Genomic DNA, 22889 nt, shown 5'->3' on the forward strand with positions numbered 1-22889 from the left:
TTAGCTGTGTGTGTGTGTGTGTGTGTGTGTGTGTGTGTGTGTGTGTGTGTGTGTGTGTGTGTGTGTGTGTGTGTGTGTGTGTGTGTGTGTGTGTGTGTAAAATTGAGCAGCAGTAGTTTGATGTAATGGAGGGGCTGGGCGAGTCAGTCCGCCTACACGGGCTTTGTGTTGATGTTCAGGCGGTGCAACAGCGTTGACAGTCCGCGACCAGAGCAACACCAGAGAACAGCATTCCCAGCACCAAGAAGAGCCATACAGAGAGGGAGAGAAAGAGGACAGACGGTGTTTTGGGCGATCTGACTGTAAGGGAGTGGGGTTGGACTGAATCATGGCCACTTCTACGTCTTGCACAGGCTCCACACTGCTGCAGCCAATTAGTCAGATTATTGATCTGCCGCTGGACCAGGTAAACTGTCACTTTAACTGGGATTTATGTTACGCTTTTGTCATTTTGCCTAGCAAAGATAGCTAGCTGCTCTGGAGCCGTTTGCTGTAAATCCAGCACATTTGATGCGCACGTCTGTCATCGACAACTGCATGCTATAAGAGCGTTTTAGTACGATATTCTTGTACACATAACACAACAAGGGTGAAATTCATCTTCGCGCATTTCATAACGCCCGTCTGCCTTCTTTTCCTTCCTGTGTTTTTCTCAAAATATTAGCTGATGACAAGTGAGTCACAGGCTGTGTTGGTAAACCAAGTTTGCTGTCTGTTTAGACAATATTTTTAGCCATCTCTGCGCCTTGAGGGAAGTCCAAACATCGCAAGCACCAGTGATGTTGTCTATGTAGGCAGCTCGATAGGTTTTGACACACCGCCATAGTCACGATTTCTCTTGTGCTGGAGCGTCGTTCTGCAAGAAAAATAGATTATGGTTATAAATGTCCTAAATACAACCCGCTAATTCATGAATTATTAAAACAAAAGAATACTCTAGTTAACGCAGCGAGAAGAGAGTTGTTTCAGTTCCCCATTTTTCCCCACGTTGTTTTTTTTGTTGAAGGGTCGATCGTCTTCTTCTCAAGATGTTTTATCCTTAGTAAAAATGTAACTTGTATGTGATTTACTTTGGCATTTGTACAAATTTATTGCAAGACCAGGGGTTTTTGTTTTCATATCCTCTGGTACTACGTTCTAAATAGTGTTGGGGACTTTGATTCATTTAAGTGAGTCGATTCTTTTGAATCAGTTCACTAAAAAGATTCATTAACTAGTTTCTTATTTCAAGTTTTTTTTTCCTTTTTTAAAAAAATGACACCGATCATATATATATTTGTATTGTACACACCATATACATTTATTAATTCATAGAGGGTTGCATTTACCTCACGGTTTGGTCAGTTACCTAGATGTGCGTCCATTTGGCGATACTCGGATGTGAACAACAGCATTGCTTGTATGGTAAATGTACTACTGAACACATTGTTCTGCTAATATCTAAACCATAGAAAAAACGTGTGGAAGCTGTTAAATCATATAGAGAAGGGTCTAGTAAGCAGGGAGGGCGAAATACTATGACAAACTGAAGTTAATGGGTGGTAAAGATATACCAGCAGTATTAATTAAGATATTAGCTTAATATTTCATCCACCTGACAGGAAATGATAAGAACAAGACAGTTTATTGCACTCTTCTCTTTGATTTTTTATAACTTTCAGTAGTACTTCAAATGTTTTTTTCTGGTCTGACCACTTAGTACAGCCCAAAACAAGATGATAATTGACCATTTTTAGGTGCAATAATCATCAAAATATGCGAGTTTTGTTTGGTTCAGTGGCGTTGTTTACTTTCAGTGCTTTTTCATTGCTGTTATTACCAAGCACCTTTCAGCAGACGTGTTCTGTGGTTGCTGGATTCATTTGCATGTTGTAGTTTTTTGTATTGATCCATTATTAATAATGCCTATGAATAATGTGCCTCAGGTTAACTCATATCTTTCATTTATAACCCTCCACAAAACAAGAGTTATACTGCATCTGTTCACAATGCTGAACGTGGAGGTAGGATAAAATATTAATCAGTTAAAATCCTGGCTACCATACACGAAAGTAAGTGATAAAAAGTTTACTCTTATGTACAGTGAGATCTTCTGCAGTGCATCTTTTTGAAAGCCAGTTGTTATCAATGTGATATAAGAGTTTGGTTAAACCTGAACTATTGCTGATTGTGCAGAAATTATAATGGGAACACGGCTTATCGTTCAATCTGTTTACTGACACATAAAGTTAATAGTCAGAGCAAATACACAAGAAGTGGACAACAAGACCCTTATCAATTTATGTGTTCAGATATTACATCATTAGCCTTGGTCTATTCCAACTCCAGAGCATTTGTCGCGGCCCACATATTGTACTTTTCAACTTCTTTGACCTCTTTAGCTGGTGCTGCCCTTCTCGTAATGCAAGTCACGTATGAGTCAAGAAATGCAGCCCTTCTGGGGTGTAGATGTTCTTGTTTTGAAACGCCCACCTGTTTCACCTTTTTTATTTTGTAAATACATTAAATATCTTTTATAGGTGGGACCCAGCAGCCAGGGTGTTTAAGGAACAGTTAACACAGAAATGAATAATTACTCACTCTCAGGGCATCCAAGTGTAGATCAAAGATTTAAAGAGTTTTTACACTTGCTCACTAGTGGATCCTCTGCAGTGAATGGGTGCCGTCGGAATGAGAGTCCAAACAGCTGATAAAAACACCATAATTATCCAAAAGTTGGACTCCAGTCCACTAATTAACTCTTGTGAAGTGAAAAGCTGCATGTTTGTAAGTAGGGGTGTGTGATATGACGATTTTTGATCGTGGAAGATTAAAATGTCTCCACGATCTGCTTTTGAATAAATATTGTAGTATCCTGCTACAGTGTGCCTCCGTCTCAATATACTGTACAGGACTCACAGGACACTGCACTTATTCGTATTCGCAATCACAAAAGTGCATTATTTGCATGTGCTACAAAGTCTTGCCAGTAAAATAGCGTTATTTAGTATATTTTTGCATGCGCTTCATGAGTGCAAAAGCCTGTCAAACAGCGCCTGATTACTGGACTAAGCTATCTTTGGCATCTGATTTGCTAATACTGTCAAAAACACGCAAGGATTACATATAAACACAGCTGGTTGTGTCTAAAGTGAAAGTAAAAAGTTGAGAGAAAAACGGATGCGCGCCTGTATAGTAATAGATGCGTGCAGCTCTTAAAGCGACAGAATTAAACATGCTGCCCTTTGTCCTTAAAGGAGAACTCCGGTGTGATATTGACCTAAAGTGTATTGAATCATGATACCGAGTGTGAACGTACCTTGCATATCTCATCTCGGTTTGTGTCCAGCTGTCCGAAATCTGGGGTCAGTTAGCCGATGCTCACAACAGGCTGTCTATGAGAGTGAACAGGGCATCGGAAAAGCCATGTAAATAAATCACTGTTTTACGCCATTTACGAGGCACAAAGTAGCTCCACACTTCATCGGTAGACTTCCTAGGGCCCTGACATTTAAAACGAGACATTGAGAACTCAGAAAAAGCACCGGTAGTTTATTTACAAGAAGATTTATACAGACAGTAACGTTACCTGGGAAAGAAAATCCGGTCGCCGCCATCCTGAACTTAGTCACGATAAATCGAGTGTCGAGCACCAATGAATTTATCAGGTTATCAACGTATCAGGTTGTAGTTTCCTTCGTGCTCGACACTCGGCTTATCGTGACTACATTTAAGATGGCGGCCACCGCTCTGTTCCTGGTGGAAGATATATATGTATAAATCTTCTTGTAAATAAACTACCGGTGCTTTTTCTGAGTTCTCAATGTCTCGTTTTAAATGTCAGGGCCCTAGGAAGTCTACCGATGAAGTGTGGAGCTACTTTGTGCCTCGTAAATGGCGTAAAACAGTGATTTATTTACATGGCTTTTCCGATGCCCTGTTCACTCTCATAGACAGCCTGTTGTGAGCATCGGCTAACTGACCCCAGATTTCGGACAGCTGGACACAAACCGAGATGAAATATGCAAGGTACGTTCACACTCGGTATCATGATTCAATACGCTTTAGGTCAATATCACACCGGAGTTCTCCTTTAAAGGGACAGTTCACCCAAAACTTTAGTCACTCACATGTTGTCCCAAATCTCTATTAATTTTATTCTTGTGCTGAAGACAAAATAAGATATTTTGACGAATGTGGTCCCTACTGACTTTGATAGTGGGGAAAAAATAAATACTATGGAAGTAACTGGGGATATTATTCAAACTAATTCAACATGTTTTATGCTTAAAAAAACTTGAGAGTGAGTAAATGATGACAGAATTGTCATTTTTGGGTGATGGTATGCTAATAAAACAAAACACAAAGGAAAATCACTCACTGCTCTTGACTGAAGAACTTTAATACAGTTGCTTTAATAAGAGTCAGTGTATAATTTATGTATACAGTGTATAGTGTTTTATTTTTATATTTGTTAATTCAATTTCTTGAATGCGACTGATAAATACACCTACTGTACCTGACAGTGGCGGCTACTGGTCTGTCAAATAGGGGAAGCTCATTTTCGGTCTACATCATAAAATTGTCTATTTATTTAAAAGTAAATTCTGCCCTACGTTCCTTTTCAAGAAAATGGTCTGTGACCCTGTCGTACCAACTAGGCGTCTTTTCCAGTGACTTTTCGTGTGCAGTTTCATATGAATGAATGATCTAAAAAAATATTACACTCTGTAAAAGTGAAACAAGGAATGTGGTGTATAATTGTGTGAAATGTATGATGAAAATCAAGCAATTTCGCCAAGCAAATATAAAGAAATAGGTTGCAGCAGTTTTTATTTCGACTGAACTTGAGAAATCCACGATGGGACTGAGCGGCCGCAGAGAGCGCGAACGAATAGCTTCAGCGATTCCTTATAGGACAAAATCGCTGTCAGTCAAAAGGAGATGCAATCTTTCGACAGACCCTCCAATCATCACGCAGAAGCTCAGCGTCCAGGCCAGCCCACTCCTCATTCACCCCCAGAGACGCTGAGCGTCCGTGGGCGGGACATAATCGCAGCGTTTATCCAATGACCGTCTAGTTTCAAAGCACTGAAAAAAAACGTTCAAAGCAGCCCCATTGAAGTCAATGGACGCTGGGCTTCAATGGGGAAATGCACTGTGACGCTACGGGAATGTATGAGAAGAAAATCAAGTCAGCCGACCTGCTATATCTAACTGATTCTGAACGAATTCGTCTTTGAGATGAACGTTTTCTAACGCATTTTTAGTCAATAAAATGTTAATACAATAGTACGTAATTTGACCATTAATTTTGTGACATTATAGGGGAAGCTGAGCTTCCCTTGCAGTCTTAAAGAAATCGCCACTGGTACCTGAAAATTAAAGCACAGTTTGTTTTATTTGTATATTATGTGTATTTGTAACATACAGCCTATATTTGTTCTACTTTTTTAATAACAAAGATAAAATAATGACAGATTTTTTTTTTTATCTTCACCCACTTTGGTCTAAATATCTGGCATTATGTTTTTATTTTGTTACCTTGTAAGGTTTTGGTTTTAAAATAGGGAAATTAGTTTGGCTGTACTGCTCAGTCTTGAAAAATAGTAAAACTAGCATGACAACGAATCGTGATTAAAATCATGAATCGTGATATTTCTGAAAAACAAAACAAACTGTGATATGATACTTTTTGCCATATCCCCCATCCCTATTTGTTGAAAAACAGTCGTGTGGGTTGCTTTTGGATTATTGTGATGTTTTTATCAGCTATTTGGACTCTCATTCTGATGGCACCCATTCACTGCAAGGAACCTTTGGTGAGCAAGTGATGCAGTGCTAAATTTCTCCAAATCTGTTCTGATGAAGAAACAAACTCATCTACATCTTGGAGTATATTTTCAACAAAATTTTCTTTTTTGGGTGAGCTGTTACCTAAATGCCTTCAATGACCTCTAGTCATCAAGATAAATCAAGGATGGAAATCCAAGCAAACAATGTGGTTTTTGATCTGTAAGTCCATTTGGTTATGTCCACAGCTTTAGTGCCCTTTGCTCTGTCGCTGGCTTGCTTGTTCACCAGCTTTTTTGAATGAGATTTTGGCAGGCGCCAAGCCTACAAACCCTCTCCCGATACGAGTCCACTCCAGAACTCCCGTTAATGTGACAGGAATCAATAACTCAGCCCGAGCACATCATGAAACGAGCTGTCAGGATTACTACGTCCTGAGCTTTAGCCAACACCGGAGTGAAACTGTATAGATCTGTTTGTGATTATGTAAGATGTGAGTTGCTAGGCTGGGCTCAAAAATTTGTGCCGTAACATGGCGGTGTATAATTTGAAACCGTTGCAATTAAAATAGCCTTGTCGCAAAGGGCACTTCCCAAGCAGCTGCAAGAATATCGCCTCATGGGTCCTAAAGCCCTTAGTTTGCTGGTTTGCATTTTAGGGCAATTGGTTGACTCAAAAATGTAAACTCTTTCCTCATTTACACTCATTTTGTTTAAAAACTATTACTTTCTTTCTTCAGACAGTAATGTCGTGGTTTACCTAGAAACCTAAAGCTGTATTGGATGAACATCACATATTAGCACAAGAAATGTAGACATACCCCCGGTTTCACAGACAAGACTTAAGCCTAGTCCTAGACTAAAATGTAAGTCTGAGCTGTTTCAACTGAAATAAAATTGCACTGATTGACTTACTAACACTTGTGTGTTGCAACATTACTGTGGGATCCAATATAGTGGGCAAGGCCTCGTCTTTTAGTTTAAATCTTTCTGAAAATCAAGCATCGATTTTGTGAACAAATCTGTGGTAAAATGAATCGAACAAAGGACTAAGTTCTTACTGACGTCAGGATTGTCATTAAAAATTAAGTTCATATACTATTGTCCACAACTTGACACTGCACCATATCTTGTTGTATTCAGAGCCATCTTTATTGTTTGGTTTCTGCGTAGACCTGCATTTGCATCTCTCGTTATTTACACTACATGTGCAAATCGGTGGGCGGGGCTAAACAGGCAGTGATGTAGAAGCAGGCGTTGATCATCTTTTACGTCACTTTTATGCCACTTGTTGTTTTGGCAGATTGGCTTCAATATAAGCTGTTTTTAGACTAACTATGCAGGATGTTTTTATAGTGCAATGACCTCTTATACGTCAAAAGATTTTTGAGTTCTCATTTCATGACCTTTTAAAAACTCTTCATGATTGTATCAGAGGTAGAAATCAGTCATAGACCACTTCTAAGGATATGATTGGCCTCAGCTGTTCTTTAAACAGGTGACTAATGCCATGTGCTACATAAAACGGTTCCTCTCAAGCTCACTTTGAAGCAGTGACTTTACTGAATATTCTGGTTGTTCTTCAAAGGTTTGCCGGTTGGAGGACTAATATAATGTGTGGCCAAAGATTTCAAATAAACTATGTTCCATTAATTTGTTGGTTCATCACTCGTCTTGAAAGGACACTTCTTTGAGCAGCCCAATCTCATATCAAAGCCATAGTTGAAAGGCTAAAGGACCATTTAAAGTAAAGACGATAACTACACATACTTTCAGCAAGTAAAGTAGTTTTTTATCTACGATGACTAAATAATTCTAATTTACATAGAAAGATATACAGTGTATTTGCACTGGAAGAAACAGCTACTTCAACGCATTGTGCGTCTCTGGAGTCTAAATCTCACTGATTTCTCCCACACTACCTGTTGAAAGGCTGGCACATATGTTTTTGTTGCGGTTTGTAATAAGGAAGCACACAGGTCTCTTGTCGCTCACCCCAGTGAGCACAGCAGGAGCGTGAGGCGCAGTCCTAATTTCTCAGAGGAGGTTTATGCCCACCCTTTCTAAATGGGCACTCTTTTGGGACCAGTTGCCTCTGCTTGAGTTCTGCTTATGGGAGTCTTGTACTAAACAAGTATTGTGCTTTCTTTTTTACTTAACGTGCTAGTTCATTTTTTTTTTTTTTATCAGTGGATTGGGTTGGTTGCAGTATATATAAAATATTTTTTTGTACTTCAGTTGAAATATTAAAATGACTAAAACTGAAATAAAAATAACCTTAAATAGAAATATACAAAAGCTAATAATGACAAAAATGAAAATAAAATATAAAAAAGAGCTTATTCAAAATATGAATAATTTAAAGGTGATATTTTATGAAAATCTGGCTTTTCCATGTTCCATCGACCAACCCAGAAAACATGAAACAGGACAACACCGTAAACGTGACGTAATATTACAATTACCGTTTACCGTAATCTGCACGTTTCCACCCACGGCTCTCGCAATTTTGTTTTTGCAAGGGAAAACAGTGCACCAGTTTTGAAATTTGAGGAAAACATGCTCACTGTTCTTTGTAAAATCATGTCGCGTAGCGTCGCATCTTGTCATTACTTCCTGTTTTTGGTACGTTTAGAAGTATTTGGTCCATGTTGCATTCATATTTAATTCAAACTGCACCAGAGTTTGTTTGGAAGCGTACCGAGACTTATCTTTTTAGCGGTCTAGGTCCGCTTGTTTGGTGCAGACCAGGATTCGGATGGCAGCATTCACACTCACTCAAATTTGTAACGATCGGCCTTATTGGTAGATGTTACTTAGATTTAAAAGGGGTCAGATTAGGCTGTGTGAGGTAAAATAAGTGTTTTAAAAAGATAAGACAACGACAAAAGTAAAGTGAATAAATAAATGTATTTACAATATTCACAAGGAACTAAAACAACACAGTAAAACCAGAATAACTTAGGCTGTTAAAAGCAGATTGTCCATTCAAATCATACCCTAAAACAGTCCTTAAGAATCCTAGTTGGTTGAAAGCTCCAAGTAAAAAGTGTCCACCGGTGTATATACAATCCAAAGAAGTGTAGTCCAATAGAAGTGATGCTGGAATGGTAAGTCCTTAAAAGAAACTCCACAATCCAGTGTTTGGTCAATGACCCAGATTGTTTGCCATGCTGCCTCCTTTATACTGTTTGTTCCTGATTCCTGTCATGTGACTGATCACATGACAGGCAGACCCAGACTCACTTAAAGACCTACACACATTAAAATGGTTAAGAGGAATAAAATGGCTAAGACAACATGTAAAACCATTAAAACTCAAATATATAGATACAAAACCATCTTAATATATGTTGAGCGGTATAAAACATGTGTCCTTGTGTGACAGTGTCACAAATTAACCAGACTAACAGAGCAATCGCACGTTCGTTTTAATCAAATCAAACATGACAAGTGTGAACACCCTTAGAGTCAGTGGATTTATTGATTTATTTACTGTATATTATACTGCTGCCACACAGATCTAATATAAACATGTGATTTTTTTTTTCTTTCCCCCAGCTGTTTACCTTCACACACATAACCGATTGTTTTTGTAACTACTGTGTGTTTTTAACATAAACTTGTGTGTATTTGACAGTTAAGCGAAATAAAACATGAAAGAGAATTTAATTTAGTACTTGCATGCTGTGTGACAGCCGCTTTCTGTTTTAAACCAGGGGTGTAAAAGTCAGTTTCTGGAAGGCCACAGCCCTGTACAGTTTATAATTAACCCTAATTAAACACGCCTGATCCAGATAATCAAGTCATTCAAGATAGTTTTACAAATACGTGGTTTGTGTGAGCAGGGTTGGAGCTAGGGCTGGGCGATATGGCAAAACTTTAATCTCGATAATTTTTTCCCCATATTGAACGATAACGATATATATTTCGATATAAGCTGTTGATGTTGCCAGCTTTAAAAGGGTATCCCAACAATGACTGAAGCCACAAAAAAATAAAGGTTTCATTAAATTACATTTTAAAGTATAGTTTATGAACAAAGACAGATTACATATTTGGCCTTAAAAATTGAAACAACTTACTAAAATAAAAAAAAAAATAAAAGTTGTGACAAAGTATGGTAAGTGAGAGTAAATGTACAAAATGTAAACAAAATTATTGTAAAAAACATCATTTGTAACACAATTAGACCACAGTGTCTGGCTTTAAGAGGCAGATCAAATGTGCAAAACATAAAATTTTACAACTTCTAATTAGTGAACACAATTTGTAAAACTTTCACATTATTATCTTATTTATTTATTTGTTTATTTTTGCCAGGAAGACTACTCTGTCAACAGTATCTGGCTTTAAGAGGTATCATTAGTGACAAAATGTGCAAAATGTAAACAAAAATACACGACTTTTTTAAATATGGCTCGGATGTGCGGCTGGACCATAGGTCGGTGCAGGGCTCGAAATTAACTTTTTTACTTGGTAGCACTGGTGCTCCTAACTTCAAAAGGTGACTTCCCAATGAATGTTAAGGAGCACCACAACTGCCAATTGAGCAGATCAGCCAGCACTCATCCGACATTTCTTTTTAGTAATGCACCTTCTTGATTTTTCATGAATGGCCAATGTTTTGCAAGCAAATGGGCTGATTCGGTTTATTTATTTTTTAAAATTTATTTTACGCCTTAAGCATGGGACAAGAATGAATGAAAATATGAGTACAAGATGATTATTTTCTCTAATGTAGGTCAAGCTATTTAAATTAGAGGCAACCACTGCATTTTTAAACAATCTACTACACTACAAATAACAAAAGAAATTACACAGTTCTTTCTTAATCGAATTAAGTGCAGACAATAAATGCAGTCATAATCAAAGTAGGCTACTCTCTAAATATTTAAGTGCAAATAGAGACCAAATTTTTCAAAGCATGATACAGAGTAATAGACTACTACACAACCTATTATAGCCCACTTTCTAATAACACCCCAGATATGTCATATAGCCTAATTTGCGTGCATTGTGGAGTCGCTCTCTAAACATGGGGTATTAAAATTGCTTCTCAATGCGAGTGCGCGTTTTGCTTTCGGTTTCAGTTTTAACAATCGCGCGAAACTCTGCAGTGCTGAGCGAGCATTCTATAATAAAAAAATTAAAATGGAGGGGACACAAAAAAGGATTTTGAAAAGTGTCACCAGTGGAAATTACGTCCCTACGTGAGTTGAACTCTGCCACTGAGTGATCGTCTGATGTGAATGCTGCGTTGGACAGGAGGCTACAGAATTGCATCTGACAGAATGTGCGCTGTAGCATATTAGACTACGCTTCTTCAAAAGCAGAATGAGGATACCTTTTATTTGTCCACAATCAAAAATCGTCATATCACACATCCCTAATTGCAATGCAGTTTGTGCAAACCTGCAAAAGAGGTTGGTTGAGAAAAAAAAGCGGAGCGCAGTGTCGGTGACAGGCGGTGATTGACGGCTAATATCTAAAATCTGCATTAAAGTTAAGAATGTAACGATGATTAAATGGTTTTGTTGGAGAGAACGGCGAGGCTGTCACTGTATCAGCTCAAAGCAGTCTGTGCAGTAGGCTAGCGAAAGTCTTGTAAAGAAATGCAAACAAGTCCATCCAGAACAATTTCTCGCACTCGCACAAATGCTCCCAAATATAATTTGAGGTCGCGTAGATTAAACTTTGGGAGCATACGCGACCAAAACGGTCGCAAGTTTGAGCCCTGGGTTGCAAAGTATCTCACGGTCCTTAGATTATTTTCCAGCTTTCCGCGGCAGTCTTCATACAGAGACAGTGCGGTTTTGTAAAAGTATTTTCTGCAGGGAGTTCATACCAAGTTTGCTTCAGAAAGTGCGGTAGGAAATGAACTTTGTACTTTGACGTGCAAGCGCACGCTGCACGCTGATGGGCTGTTGTCGCATATTTCTGCTGTGTGATTGGCTCTTACATTAATCCATATCGAGCAAAAAATGTCTACAGCTCATCATCGTTATCAAAATAAAATTTATCGCGATTCGATATGATATCGTTTATCGGCCCAGCCCTAGTTGGAACTAAACTCTGGGAGCTGCGGCTCTCCAGGAACGGAGCTTGACACCCCTGATCTAAACCAAACAGATTTTTTTTTTTAGCAGAGTATTTGAGGTACGAGCTGTAAAGGGAAAGCCTTTCCTATTCTGGAAAAAGGGGGCGGGGAGCAGCAGCTCATTTGCATTTAAAGAGCCATGCATGAAAACAGTGTGTTTCTGCTTCCACTCAAAATAGGGATCAAATTGATATAATATTATATCTGGGGTATTATGAGCTGAAACTTCACAGACACACTCTATGGACATCTGAGACTTATATTACATCTTGTAAAAAGGGGCATAATAGATCTCCTTTAAATACTTTAACAGCACATAAATGATAAAATAACACTGAATTTATCAAATTTTACACCTGAGTGTTTCTTGCTCCCTCCTATATGTGTCTTCCACTCACTAAAATCTGCTGTTAAGAGACAGCCATAAATTTTACTGTTAGTCCTGCTGATTTCATCAAGCAGATATGACGTCTTACATAAGAGGGAGATAATTATGGCTCTTGCACTTTGCCACAGCGTGCCAGTTCTGGATTTTCTCTTGTTTGTTTTAGTTCAGCTCTCTTAAAGAGAGAGTTCACTCAAAATCACTTACTCTTCCTTGTGTTATTCCAAACCTGTGTGACTTTCTTTCTTCTGTGGAACACCAGATTTTTCTAGAGTATGTTAAGGGTGGCACTCGAGCTGTGCTTACAGGAATGGCTGTCCTAAATAACTTTGCAGTGGCCTTCAGAGACATCGTCCAGAATGGCCGAAGACAATGAATCTGCTTGCTCAACAAGAACAGGAATGATTTGATGATGTTTAGACTTCTCAAGTTTCTGGTTGTGTGAGTAATGACTACATATTGCTCATCACAGCCTCTCGGCACAGGCCCAAATTTAAAGGAGAAGTTCACTTCCAGAACAAAAATGTACAGATAATGTCCTCACTAGGGGTGGGTATCGTTTGAATTTTATCGATTTCGATTCCGATTCCGATTCCACTTATCGATTCCGATTCTTTTCGATTCCCAGTTTCGATTCCGATTTAGTAAAAAAAAAAAAACAACAAACACAAAAGTCAAACATTAATATATTAAACATGTTTATTTTCAGTGCTAGATTGCAACATATTATTTTATCACAGGGGTTCTCAACCTTTTTTATATCAGGGCCCCCTTCTTCTCGGGTCAGTTTTGCAAGGCCCCCCTATGCCTGACATTTCCTCTAAAGGTGTTTATTTTTTAACCTTTTTTATTAACCTAAACATTAGTTTTGCCTTTTTATTTTTCTCCTGCATGTTATAAAAAAAATCAAACAAACTTTAAATTAAATCTATACTTTTGAATTTAAAAGAAAATCCTCTGCTCTAACTTTTTAACATGAATACACATATACAGATTTAAAGCACCTAAATTATTTAATTCAGACATTCTTCACAACTTCAGAGTACTCTTTCTTAAGTGACTGAATATCTACTGTTTGTATTTATTATAAAATAAACATATAAATGAAAAATACAGTAAATACATTGTAAATCTGTTGATGCTGGTGCTCATATGTGCTTAAACACCACTGACCCTTACAAGATCCACCTCTATGGGTAAGCATTCATTATAAAAAACTCACAGGACATTCATTTTGAAAACTATGCAAATATTTTGAAATTTCACGCAAAAATACTATGGATCAGAGCCCCGAAATCATGAATAGTTTGTGAATCAACCAAGTATAGGTCTCTGCAGGAAAGTAATGGGAGTTACTAGATCGGGGCGTTTTTAGACCATGGTACCTGATTGGCTGACGTCATAGTGACGGTAGGTTTAGGGGTGGGGTTAGGTAAAGGGAATCATTTCGATATCATGATTTAGAAACACCCAGCAGTTTGAAAACACCCACAAAATTCAGAAACGCCCACGTTTGCTCTGCAGAGACCTCTTCCTCGAATCAACAGCGGACTTATGCGTGCCTAATGTACGACTCCGATATACAAGAATGAATACATTAGGCACGCGCGAGTTCGTTACTATTACTCTGATCATCTTTGCCTTAACATTAAAGGGAGGGTTTGTTTCATGCAGCCAAGAGATAAAGTAGATACCTGTCTTCCCACGGGGGTATAAGTGACTTTTATGTGGGCTTTTGCGGGACGAAATAACATATATTCCTTCTGGAGTGGGCGGGCGCAGGACTAAAATCCGTCCCTTGCAGATCTCTAAGATGAAGTTTGCGTGCAGCGGTAGATTTGTCTTCGGTTTTTACAAAGCGTAGACACACTTTTAAACGCTTACCGTGATCCATCTTTTCGACTGATGTTTACATTACCACGTAAAGTCCTGGCAGATTGCACGCGCAGAAGGTCCTGGCAGATCACTAGATGGAAAAAATGCAACCAGGAATCGAAACGAGGAATCGAAATTTTAATATTATAACAAGTATCCGATTCTTTATCTTAAGTATCCGATTCCAGAATCGGAATCGATTTTCGATTCCCAACCCTAGGACCCTACATAGACAGCAACACAACTGACATGTTCAAGGTCCAAGAATGAACAAAGATCTTGCGGGTTTGGAACAACATTGGGGTGAGTAATTAATGACAGATTCCTCATTTTTGGGTGTACTATCTCTTTAAATAAGAACTTACAAACAACTAAGTGCGAAACTACCCTGATCTAAACCTCTAACAGATCATCTTACAGCAATTTTCTGTCTCTTTAAGACCAGATAACATCTTTTGGCTTCTTCCAGATGGCATCTGTTGCTGACAATGCTCAGGTGTGATGTTATTTTGGACTGGTGCGTGTCATGACTCATGGCTGATATGAAAAGGAAATTGATCTCATTTCAGTCGCTTTTCTTTCTCCATGGCTTGCTGTCAGTCTCATTTCCAGCCTTTGTGGCAGAGATGTATCCTAGCAACCGGAACTTTTAGAAACTGATTGGAAGTCATTACAGCTTGTAAGGTGGAATTGTCAGCGTGTCCCTTTCTGGTCTGGTTTAGCGGTTTCCTACAGGAAAAAACAAAACAAAAACACCAGCTCTTGTTCTTTTGCAGCCTCATTATAAGATAGTAAAGCTTGGTTGAAGTCCAACTGCTGAAAGTATGCGCATGGAGAATTGTATCTGAATCAGCGTGCCTTAGTCTTCTCCAGCAGATGCTCTTTCTCCCAGGTGGATCGTAGAATTGCAGACAGCATTGAAGGAATCTGGTAAATGGAGGCATTAATGGTCATTTAAATCGGTGGAGCTGAGATCCAAGCTGAGTAAGAAAAAAAACAGAGTACAGAAGGCCAAAGGAATAAGTTCTAAAAAACCCGAAAATGAGTAAGCATTCTTGAACTCCCAAAGTCAGTATAGTTTGGGTTTTCTTGTAAGGCTGGGTAAACAATATTGATTTCTCGATTTTAATTGATTCTCATTTTTCTACAAAACAATACTGATTCATAAATCCAGAGAATCGATAAGTCTAGCCTGTTTTCAGTTAATTTATGGAACGTTAGTGCACCTCTTATCCAATAAATCGCAATAAGCTTTGTGTCTCAGATTTCACATTCAGTCCATTTTATTACATTACATTATTTAAACAATAAATGCAATTTTGGCGCTGTTTAATGTGGAGTGACAGATCGCTGAAGTGCCTCAGTTCAAGCATAAGGTGCTTTAATACTAGTTTTAGTGCAAAAAAACATGAATAAACATCCAAAGGTATGTTAAAATAACGAGTACAACTTACTAAAATCCATATCCTGTCTCATGTAATCGCTCATTCAGTGTTTTTCAATCACGCAAAGACGTCAATGTAACATCACATTTACCTCAGAAAAAACATATTCGGTGACCATAAACTTGTTTGTCAGCTAGAAAAATGAATGAAAATGAAATGAAACTCGAGAGATGAGCATTTTGCTAAATATATGCACCATATAAGTTATTCATAATCATTTTTACTGTTCTTCACTATTTAATTGATGTTTGAATAAATCCGTCATGTTTTCGTGAGACACCATTTAAATGTTTATATTTCAAAAAACTAATTTGAGTAGAAACATAATTATGTAATTGTAGCAAAAACACTTTAATTTAAGCATTTGTATACAAATCAGTTAATTTTAACCTTCAGTGTTATTGTATATTTACAGCATTATTTTTTTCCTTGAGAAAATTTGGCATTTATTGTAACTGATATATCCAAAATAATCAATAATGAATCGAATCAGAAATCAGATCGCAAGCTTAAGAAATGTTTGTCAAAACCCAGCCCTAATATCTTGGTGACAAATTACAGGTCTAATATTACAACTAGCTTTACCTGATAGTTCACACTCCTCAGCTTAGTTGTGAAGAACTGTATGTGACTCAACAAATGTGGTCATGTTCTTCTGGCTGTATTTTTTCATTTCTTCTGAAACACAACAGTACCCTGCTGGTTTTAGCTGGTCATAGCTGGTCAGCAGGCTGGTTTTAGAGGGGTTTTCACTTCCCCAGGCTGGTCTAAGATGGTCAGGCTGGGAGACCACCAGCTAAAACCAGCTAATTCCAGCTTAAACCAGCTAAGACCAGCCAACGGTGTTTATAGCAGTTGTTAACAAGCTTAACTTTTTGATAGGCTTCTAAAATGAGGTGTTGAAATTCACAGGAAATGTCAAAGGCACTTGTTAAATTGATTACTTTTTATTCACTAGAGAGTTGAATCTACAAGTGAGGGTGACATTTTTTGCATTGGTTTTGTATTGGCTAGCTGTTTGGCTACTTTTGTATTCTGTTTGAGGTGGGGTGAATGGCAGCAGTTTGTCATGCAGGCCAGGCTTGAATGGTGGTTTATTTATAGCTGACCAAGGAAGCTGTGATCGTTGGATGAACATAAAGGGATGTAGTCGAAGCCTGCTGCCGGTGACAGGAGTCTTTTGTGTTTGGTGAAGTGCTTGAAAGCAGGAGATGCTGCTTTGTGCTCCATTCTGCAGCTACAGGTTTAAATACAGGAGGACTAAGGACAGTACAGCACGTGCGTTTGAGATGCTCTTAGTTTGGTAGAAATAAATTAAAAATGGTAATATTGTGAAATACTATTTAATTTTAAATTTAGTGTATTTTTTGTATGAATGTAGATGATTCATCTGCTGTAACGATATTTAGTTTTTTGTATGCTTTATGTGTTTCTTATTACAGTGTTTTAGTGCTACGTTAAAAATATAAATAAAATCTAAGATCCCAAGATTAAAGTTGTAATATTTCGGGAATAAAGTCGTAAGATGAGAATAAAGCCAAAATATTTAAACAAAGTCTAATATTTTGAGGGTATATTCTAGCCTTTTGCCCATGCAAATGGCCCAGATTTTCAGAATTCAGCTTTTGAAATCTGTCAGTTTTAGAGTGAAATACAAACAATGTCTATTACAATAACGTGTTTTTCTCACTCTTTAATGTGGCACTGTATTCGCCTCAGTTTAAGCGGCATGTAAATGAGTCATCCTTCTGATTACAGTGAGGCATTCGTTTCATTAAATTAGGCTAAAAATGGCTATACTGTTTTCTTTCATTCCTTGATGTTTCTTCACATTTACATCTTGCTATAAACTTGAAATAAAGAGGAAAAACACATTTATAATTTGTATTTCAGGATAAAACTGACAGAATTTAAAAAGCTGAGCTGTGTTATATTCAAAGCAACAAAGCACAACATGATTGTGATTACTGGGTGGCTGGCGTGCAGCGAATAATGAATGTAAGATGTTAAATATTATTTCCAATCATTTACTGTATTTATACCGTCAATAAAACAGCTTGCGAATAGTCACTGATATACCTCAGGAAAGACAACAATGTAAAGTTTTTAATTCAATACATGTGAGGAATGAAAGATTGGACACCAAAGATGTTTTTGCGGAGTCGGTGGTGAAATTTCCACAAAGAAAACAGTATGATTGAATGAAACTAATGTCATATTGTAATCGAAAAGATGATCGATTCTTATGAATACTGATGATCTGTCCCGCCACTTTAAAGAGCATGAGAAACACATTATTGCAAGACACATTGTTTGTATTTTACTACAAAACTGACAGATTTTATATTAAAAGTACCAAAAGCACAAAGCTTATTGCTATTACTGGGTGGCTGGTGCACTACAAATAGGCCTAATGAATGCAATCGAAGATGTGAAATATTATTTCAAGCATACTGTCCCTGCCAGTATTACACAAGGTATGATTTCTGCTAATAATCCCAAATATATTCAAATCAATTCCAGTGCACTGGCAACTTCTCCCGGTGCTCCCAAACCGGGCCATTGCATGCATAGGCTATACTCTCAAAATATTAAAACTTGAATTACTATGACTTAAAGGAACACTCCACTTTTTTTGGAAATACACTCCCATTCCGGTGTAATAGTCAAGGAAGCTTGCTGCCGTAACATGGCCGAAGCAGGCGCAGTAATATCACGCAGCACAACGTGACCAACTGCATGCACAGGGAGCATTCCTCGTTGGAAGTTACCTAGCTGGGAACTAATTTCAGGCGCTGCGTGATATTACTGCGCCTGCTCGTCCATATTATGGCAGCAAACTTCCTTGACTATTACACCGGAATGGGAGTGTAGTTCCTAATCTTATCGGTCTAGAAAATCGCATCTTTACATTTTCCGCCGGTCTTAGTACACAATATAACTGCAGAAGAGTCCAGTTTTAAATGGGACAAATATCGAAACTCGTTGGTCATTTTTGAACGCGATGCTATTGGTCTCATAGGATTCAATGATCTATGCTAAGCTATGCTAAAAGTGATATCGCCAGAACAGGAGAACGGCTGAATGGATTTCAAAACGGTAAAACTCAACTTATTAACTCCGGGGGGAGTTGGAGAATGAGCCTATTTCCAAAAAAAGTGGAGTGTTCCTTTAATTCGTAATTTCGACTTTATTCTCGAAACATTTAGTCTTTATTCTCAAAATTCCGACTTTATTCTCATAATTTCTACTTTATTCTCAAAATATTCAGATCTCGTAATTTTTCTTAATGTGGCACTAAAACACTATTCGTAGCATAGTTTTACAAAAAATCTAAATACATTGATATTTTGCAGGCTGTTCATATGATAATTCTCACATTTCATGTGCACATTTAAATTGTTTATTGTCAGAATGAGGTCATTTATTGCTGTTTTATTTCTGCACCTCACGCCATGTGCGTTGTGTTAAAAGTAGCCTAGGTCAACTTCTCAGAGACCATTAATTCAGCACTCCAGTGTTTTTGATTATAAATGAACAATATGAAATGTATTTTAAAGTGAAATCTATTCCTCTGACACTATTCCATGTTTGTTTGTTTTTTGTTATTGCTAGCTGACTTTCATTGTCCTGCTTTTTGGAGATTTGAGTTCTTAGTAAAAGCTCCTCAACAAAAAAGTCATAAGGTGCCTTGCGGAGTCACAACTAGCTCATGTGCTCTCCGTCTCTCTCTCTCTCTCTCTCTCTTTGTAATTTCCTGTAATTTCCTAGTATCTCAACAGTTGAAGAAGTTTGTTCTGCAAGTACAGTTAAAATGTATTCAGACACCTTCTATCACAGTTTATTCGCTGTAGTTTAGAAGATAGTAATAAAATATGACAAGAACTCTGAGTTAAACTATGTCAGAACAAATTAGTCTTGATAATGTCAGATAACTTTAATAGAAAGGTATGTAATGAATTAGGTTGAACAGCTGTCTGTCAGCTGTTAAATTTAAGCATACAATTAGACAATACCAATTTAGGTCAACCAATTACCAAGCAATGCTTAATTTTGTTCAGTCTGTGGTGTAAAAAGGTTGCATTAGCAATTAAAGAAAAACACTTAAAGGATTAGTTCACTTCCAGAACAAAAATGTACAGATAATGTACTCACCCCCTTGTCATCGAAGATGTTCATGTCTTTCTTTCTTCAGTCGTAAAGAAATTATGTTTTTTGAGGAAAACATTTCAGGATTTCTCTCCATATAATGGATATCTATGGTGCCCCCAGTTTTGAACTTGCTTTAAAGGGCTTCAAGGGCTTCCAGTCAAGCATTTGAGTTGAAAAAGTATATAAATTGTCAATTTGTTTTTGAAAATAACCGATCGTTTCACTAGATAAGATCCTTCTTCCTCAGCTGGGATCATTTAGTGCCCTTTGAAGCTGCATTTAAACTGCATTTTGGAAGTTCAAATTCGGGGGCACCATAGATATCCATTATATGGAGAGAAATCCTGAAATGTTTTCCTCAAAAACATAATTTCTTTACGACTGAAGAAAGAAAGAAAGGCATGAACATCTTCGATGGCAAGGGGGTGAATACATTATCTGTAAATTTTTGTTCTAAAAGTGAACCTTTAAGCAAAACATGGTCAGGTAAAAGTGTCTGAATAATTTTGGTCTCAAAGTTTTATCCATTTTATTGGTAGTCTACTGTATCAAGAATTTTTGTGTAGAATATGTCAGTTATTTTGCTTTTCTCACTTACATAAATTAACAATAGTCTTAACCCACTAGTAAAAAATATCAAAAATTATATAAGGTGTCTGAATAATTTTGGGTTTGACTATGTAGTTGTTTAAGTACATCCATAAACCTACAGCATGAGGGAAATTAGTTGTTGTCAACACATGTGACTTAACCACTAGGAACTTCCTTTGTTCGTAATTTTTATTTGTTCAGCTTGAATCTGACTGCTCTTCAGGTCCCATGGCCTTATAAGAAATCAAAGTGTTCACTGGTCACTGATTTAGTACGTTATCCGGCTATTGTTTAGAGTCTTTCTTTCTCTTCTCAACTCATATTGAGGCTAAGTCTGGCTGGAAAAGGCACGTTTGATTTTTAGCTAGAGCAGACAGGCCGTTCCCGCCTCTGCTGCTTTCTGTTTTCAGGTTTTCGCTCAATGAACTTTAAAAGGCAACCTGCTTCTGTCTTCTTTATTTGTGCCCTTACCAAGTGAACCAATGAGGAAAGGACCATTATTTTGAAGGATGTAATTCAGAGTTGATCCACATTTGCTTGTGGGAAGTTGTGAAACTGTAGAACTTTGGTAAATTTGTGAGATTGAGATGAAGACATCCCTTCAGAAATTGAAATATGAAACTGCTTATTAGATGTAAAATCTTTTGAAACAATCCATTTGGGAACTGAGCCATATCATAAAAATAAATATGGAGTAGGCATTTCTTTTTTGGCTGGTGAGCCACTATCTAGCATAGCAAACATATCCGAATCTCATTAATGCCCTGGAAACATTCGATCTTCCAATCTTCCAAGGACAAGCACTTTTAGAAAACATGTTTAGAAAATGGACACGTAAGTGCTTAGCATCAGTTTTGCAGTGACAGTGTGAGGAAGGAGACCCGTTGGTCTGATTTTTTTTCCACAATGTCCTCATTGTACAGAATAGCCTGGAGAAAGGAAAAACTAAAAATAGATGGTTTTTATATGTAGTCGTTCATGTTAAATTCATGTACCATATGTCATTAAATTAGCATGTGCTTCTTGTTTTGTTTAGTAAAGCAAACATGAGTGAGTATAAATTGTAAATATGAGGGCCGAATAGAAATTTATGTCATGAATGATACTGAACTTGTCTCTAGGAGGTTAGCTTGAGCAAAGCTCTGGAGGAAATGTGTCTTATCTTGGGAACACTTCTGGCACACTAGCCTCTTATCTTTGCCTCCAAGTGAAGTTGGATTTGCTGCCTTGCTGGGACCTATTTTAGAGATGGATTGCCAAGTGAATCAGTAAATACGGGAGAAATACATTGAGCCCGGGAGCAGAGATGAGGAGGCGTCTGGTGGCAGGCTGTTATATGTGCATTGGAGATTCACACAGGTGTGAAATGAAGTGCAGAGTAGATTCCCATGGGAAATGACAGGTGCCACATGAAGGTTTGGCAGGCCTGACTTGACTGGCTTGTTCCTTGAAGCAGATTTTTGCATAATACTTAAGGGATAGTTCACACAAAAATGAAAATTTGATGTTTATCTGCTTACCCCATTGGCATCCAAAATGTAGGTGACTTTGTTTCCTCAGAAAAATACAAACAAAGATTTTTAATGAAAACAGTGTGCCAGCCTTATCATGGATGTGGATGGGCACCAAACCTTTAAAAGTAAACAAAAACATGCACAGACAAATCCAAATTACACCCTGCGGCTCGTGACGATACACTGATGTCTTAAGACACGAAACGATCGTTTTTTGCAAAAAAAAAAAACTGACCAGTATTTATATCATTTTTTATCTTTGATACACAGCCACGTCCATCTGTCATGAGCACGAGATCATCATCCGGCTCGTGACATGTGAACACACTCTGTCGTAGAATACGCAAACACCGGAAGCGATCTGTCGCATGTATACGACACTCATTGTTTACACAGTGCACAGAGATTGTGGGTATAGCGGCTATTCAAAATGGTAATTACTTGCGCTTATCCTGATTGTTCAAACCGATTTAAAGCTAAAAGATTACGCTTGCTTGCGCAAACTCACTCATCCAGGACTTTCGACTGATTTCCCCTTACGGCGTTTGCGTATTCTACGCCAGAGCGCGTTCACATGTGACGTGACTGATGCCAAACTCATGCTCAGAACAGATGGACGTGGCTGTGTATAAAAAGGTAAAAAATGATATAAATACTGTTCGGTTTCTCGCAAAAAACAATCTTTTCGTGTCTTAAGGCCTCAGTGTATCGTCACGAGCCGCAGGGTGTAATTTGGATTTATCTGTGCATGTTTTTGTTTACTTTTAAAGGTTTGGTGCCCATCCACGTCCATGTTAAGGCTGGCAGACTGCACCGGTTTTCGTTAAAAATCTTCGTTTGTGTTTTTCTGAGGAAACAAAGTCACCTACATCTTGGATGCATTGGGGGTAAGCAGATAAACATCAAATTTTCATTTTTGGGTGAACTATCCCTTTACCTTTGACTTCCATTTTTTCACAAGTTTGTTTAACTAGTGGCTCACAGTATATTGGCGATCTCTTTTGGCATATAAAACCACTAGAACTGACTTTTTACTTGCTTATCCATTGTTTGACT

The 22889-nt window shown here is 37.8% G+C and overlaps 1 protein-coding gene across 1 annotated transcript in view; it reads left to right on the forward strand.

Annotated features, from left to right (window-relative positions):
- The first annotated feature begins 223 nt into the window (after positions 1–223).
- mboat2a (membrane bound O-acyltransferase domain containing 2a) overlaps positions 224–22889 on the forward strand; it is an 80471-nt gene continuing 57805 nt past the window's right edge. The window contains exon 1 of the mRNA XM_073826607.1: positions 224–406. Within this exon, the coding sequence (XP_073682708.1) occupies positions 329–406 (78 nt within the window). The 5' untranslated portion in view covers positions 224–328. The remainder of the gene's footprint in view (positions 407–22889) is intronic.

This window comes from Garra rufa, chromosome 21, assembly GCF_049309525.1.
Source record: "Garra rufa chromosome 21, GarRuf1.0, whole genome shotgun sequence".
Lineage (NCBI taxonomy): Eukaryota > Metazoa > Chordata > Actinopteri > Cypriniformes > Cyprinidae > Garra > Garra rufa.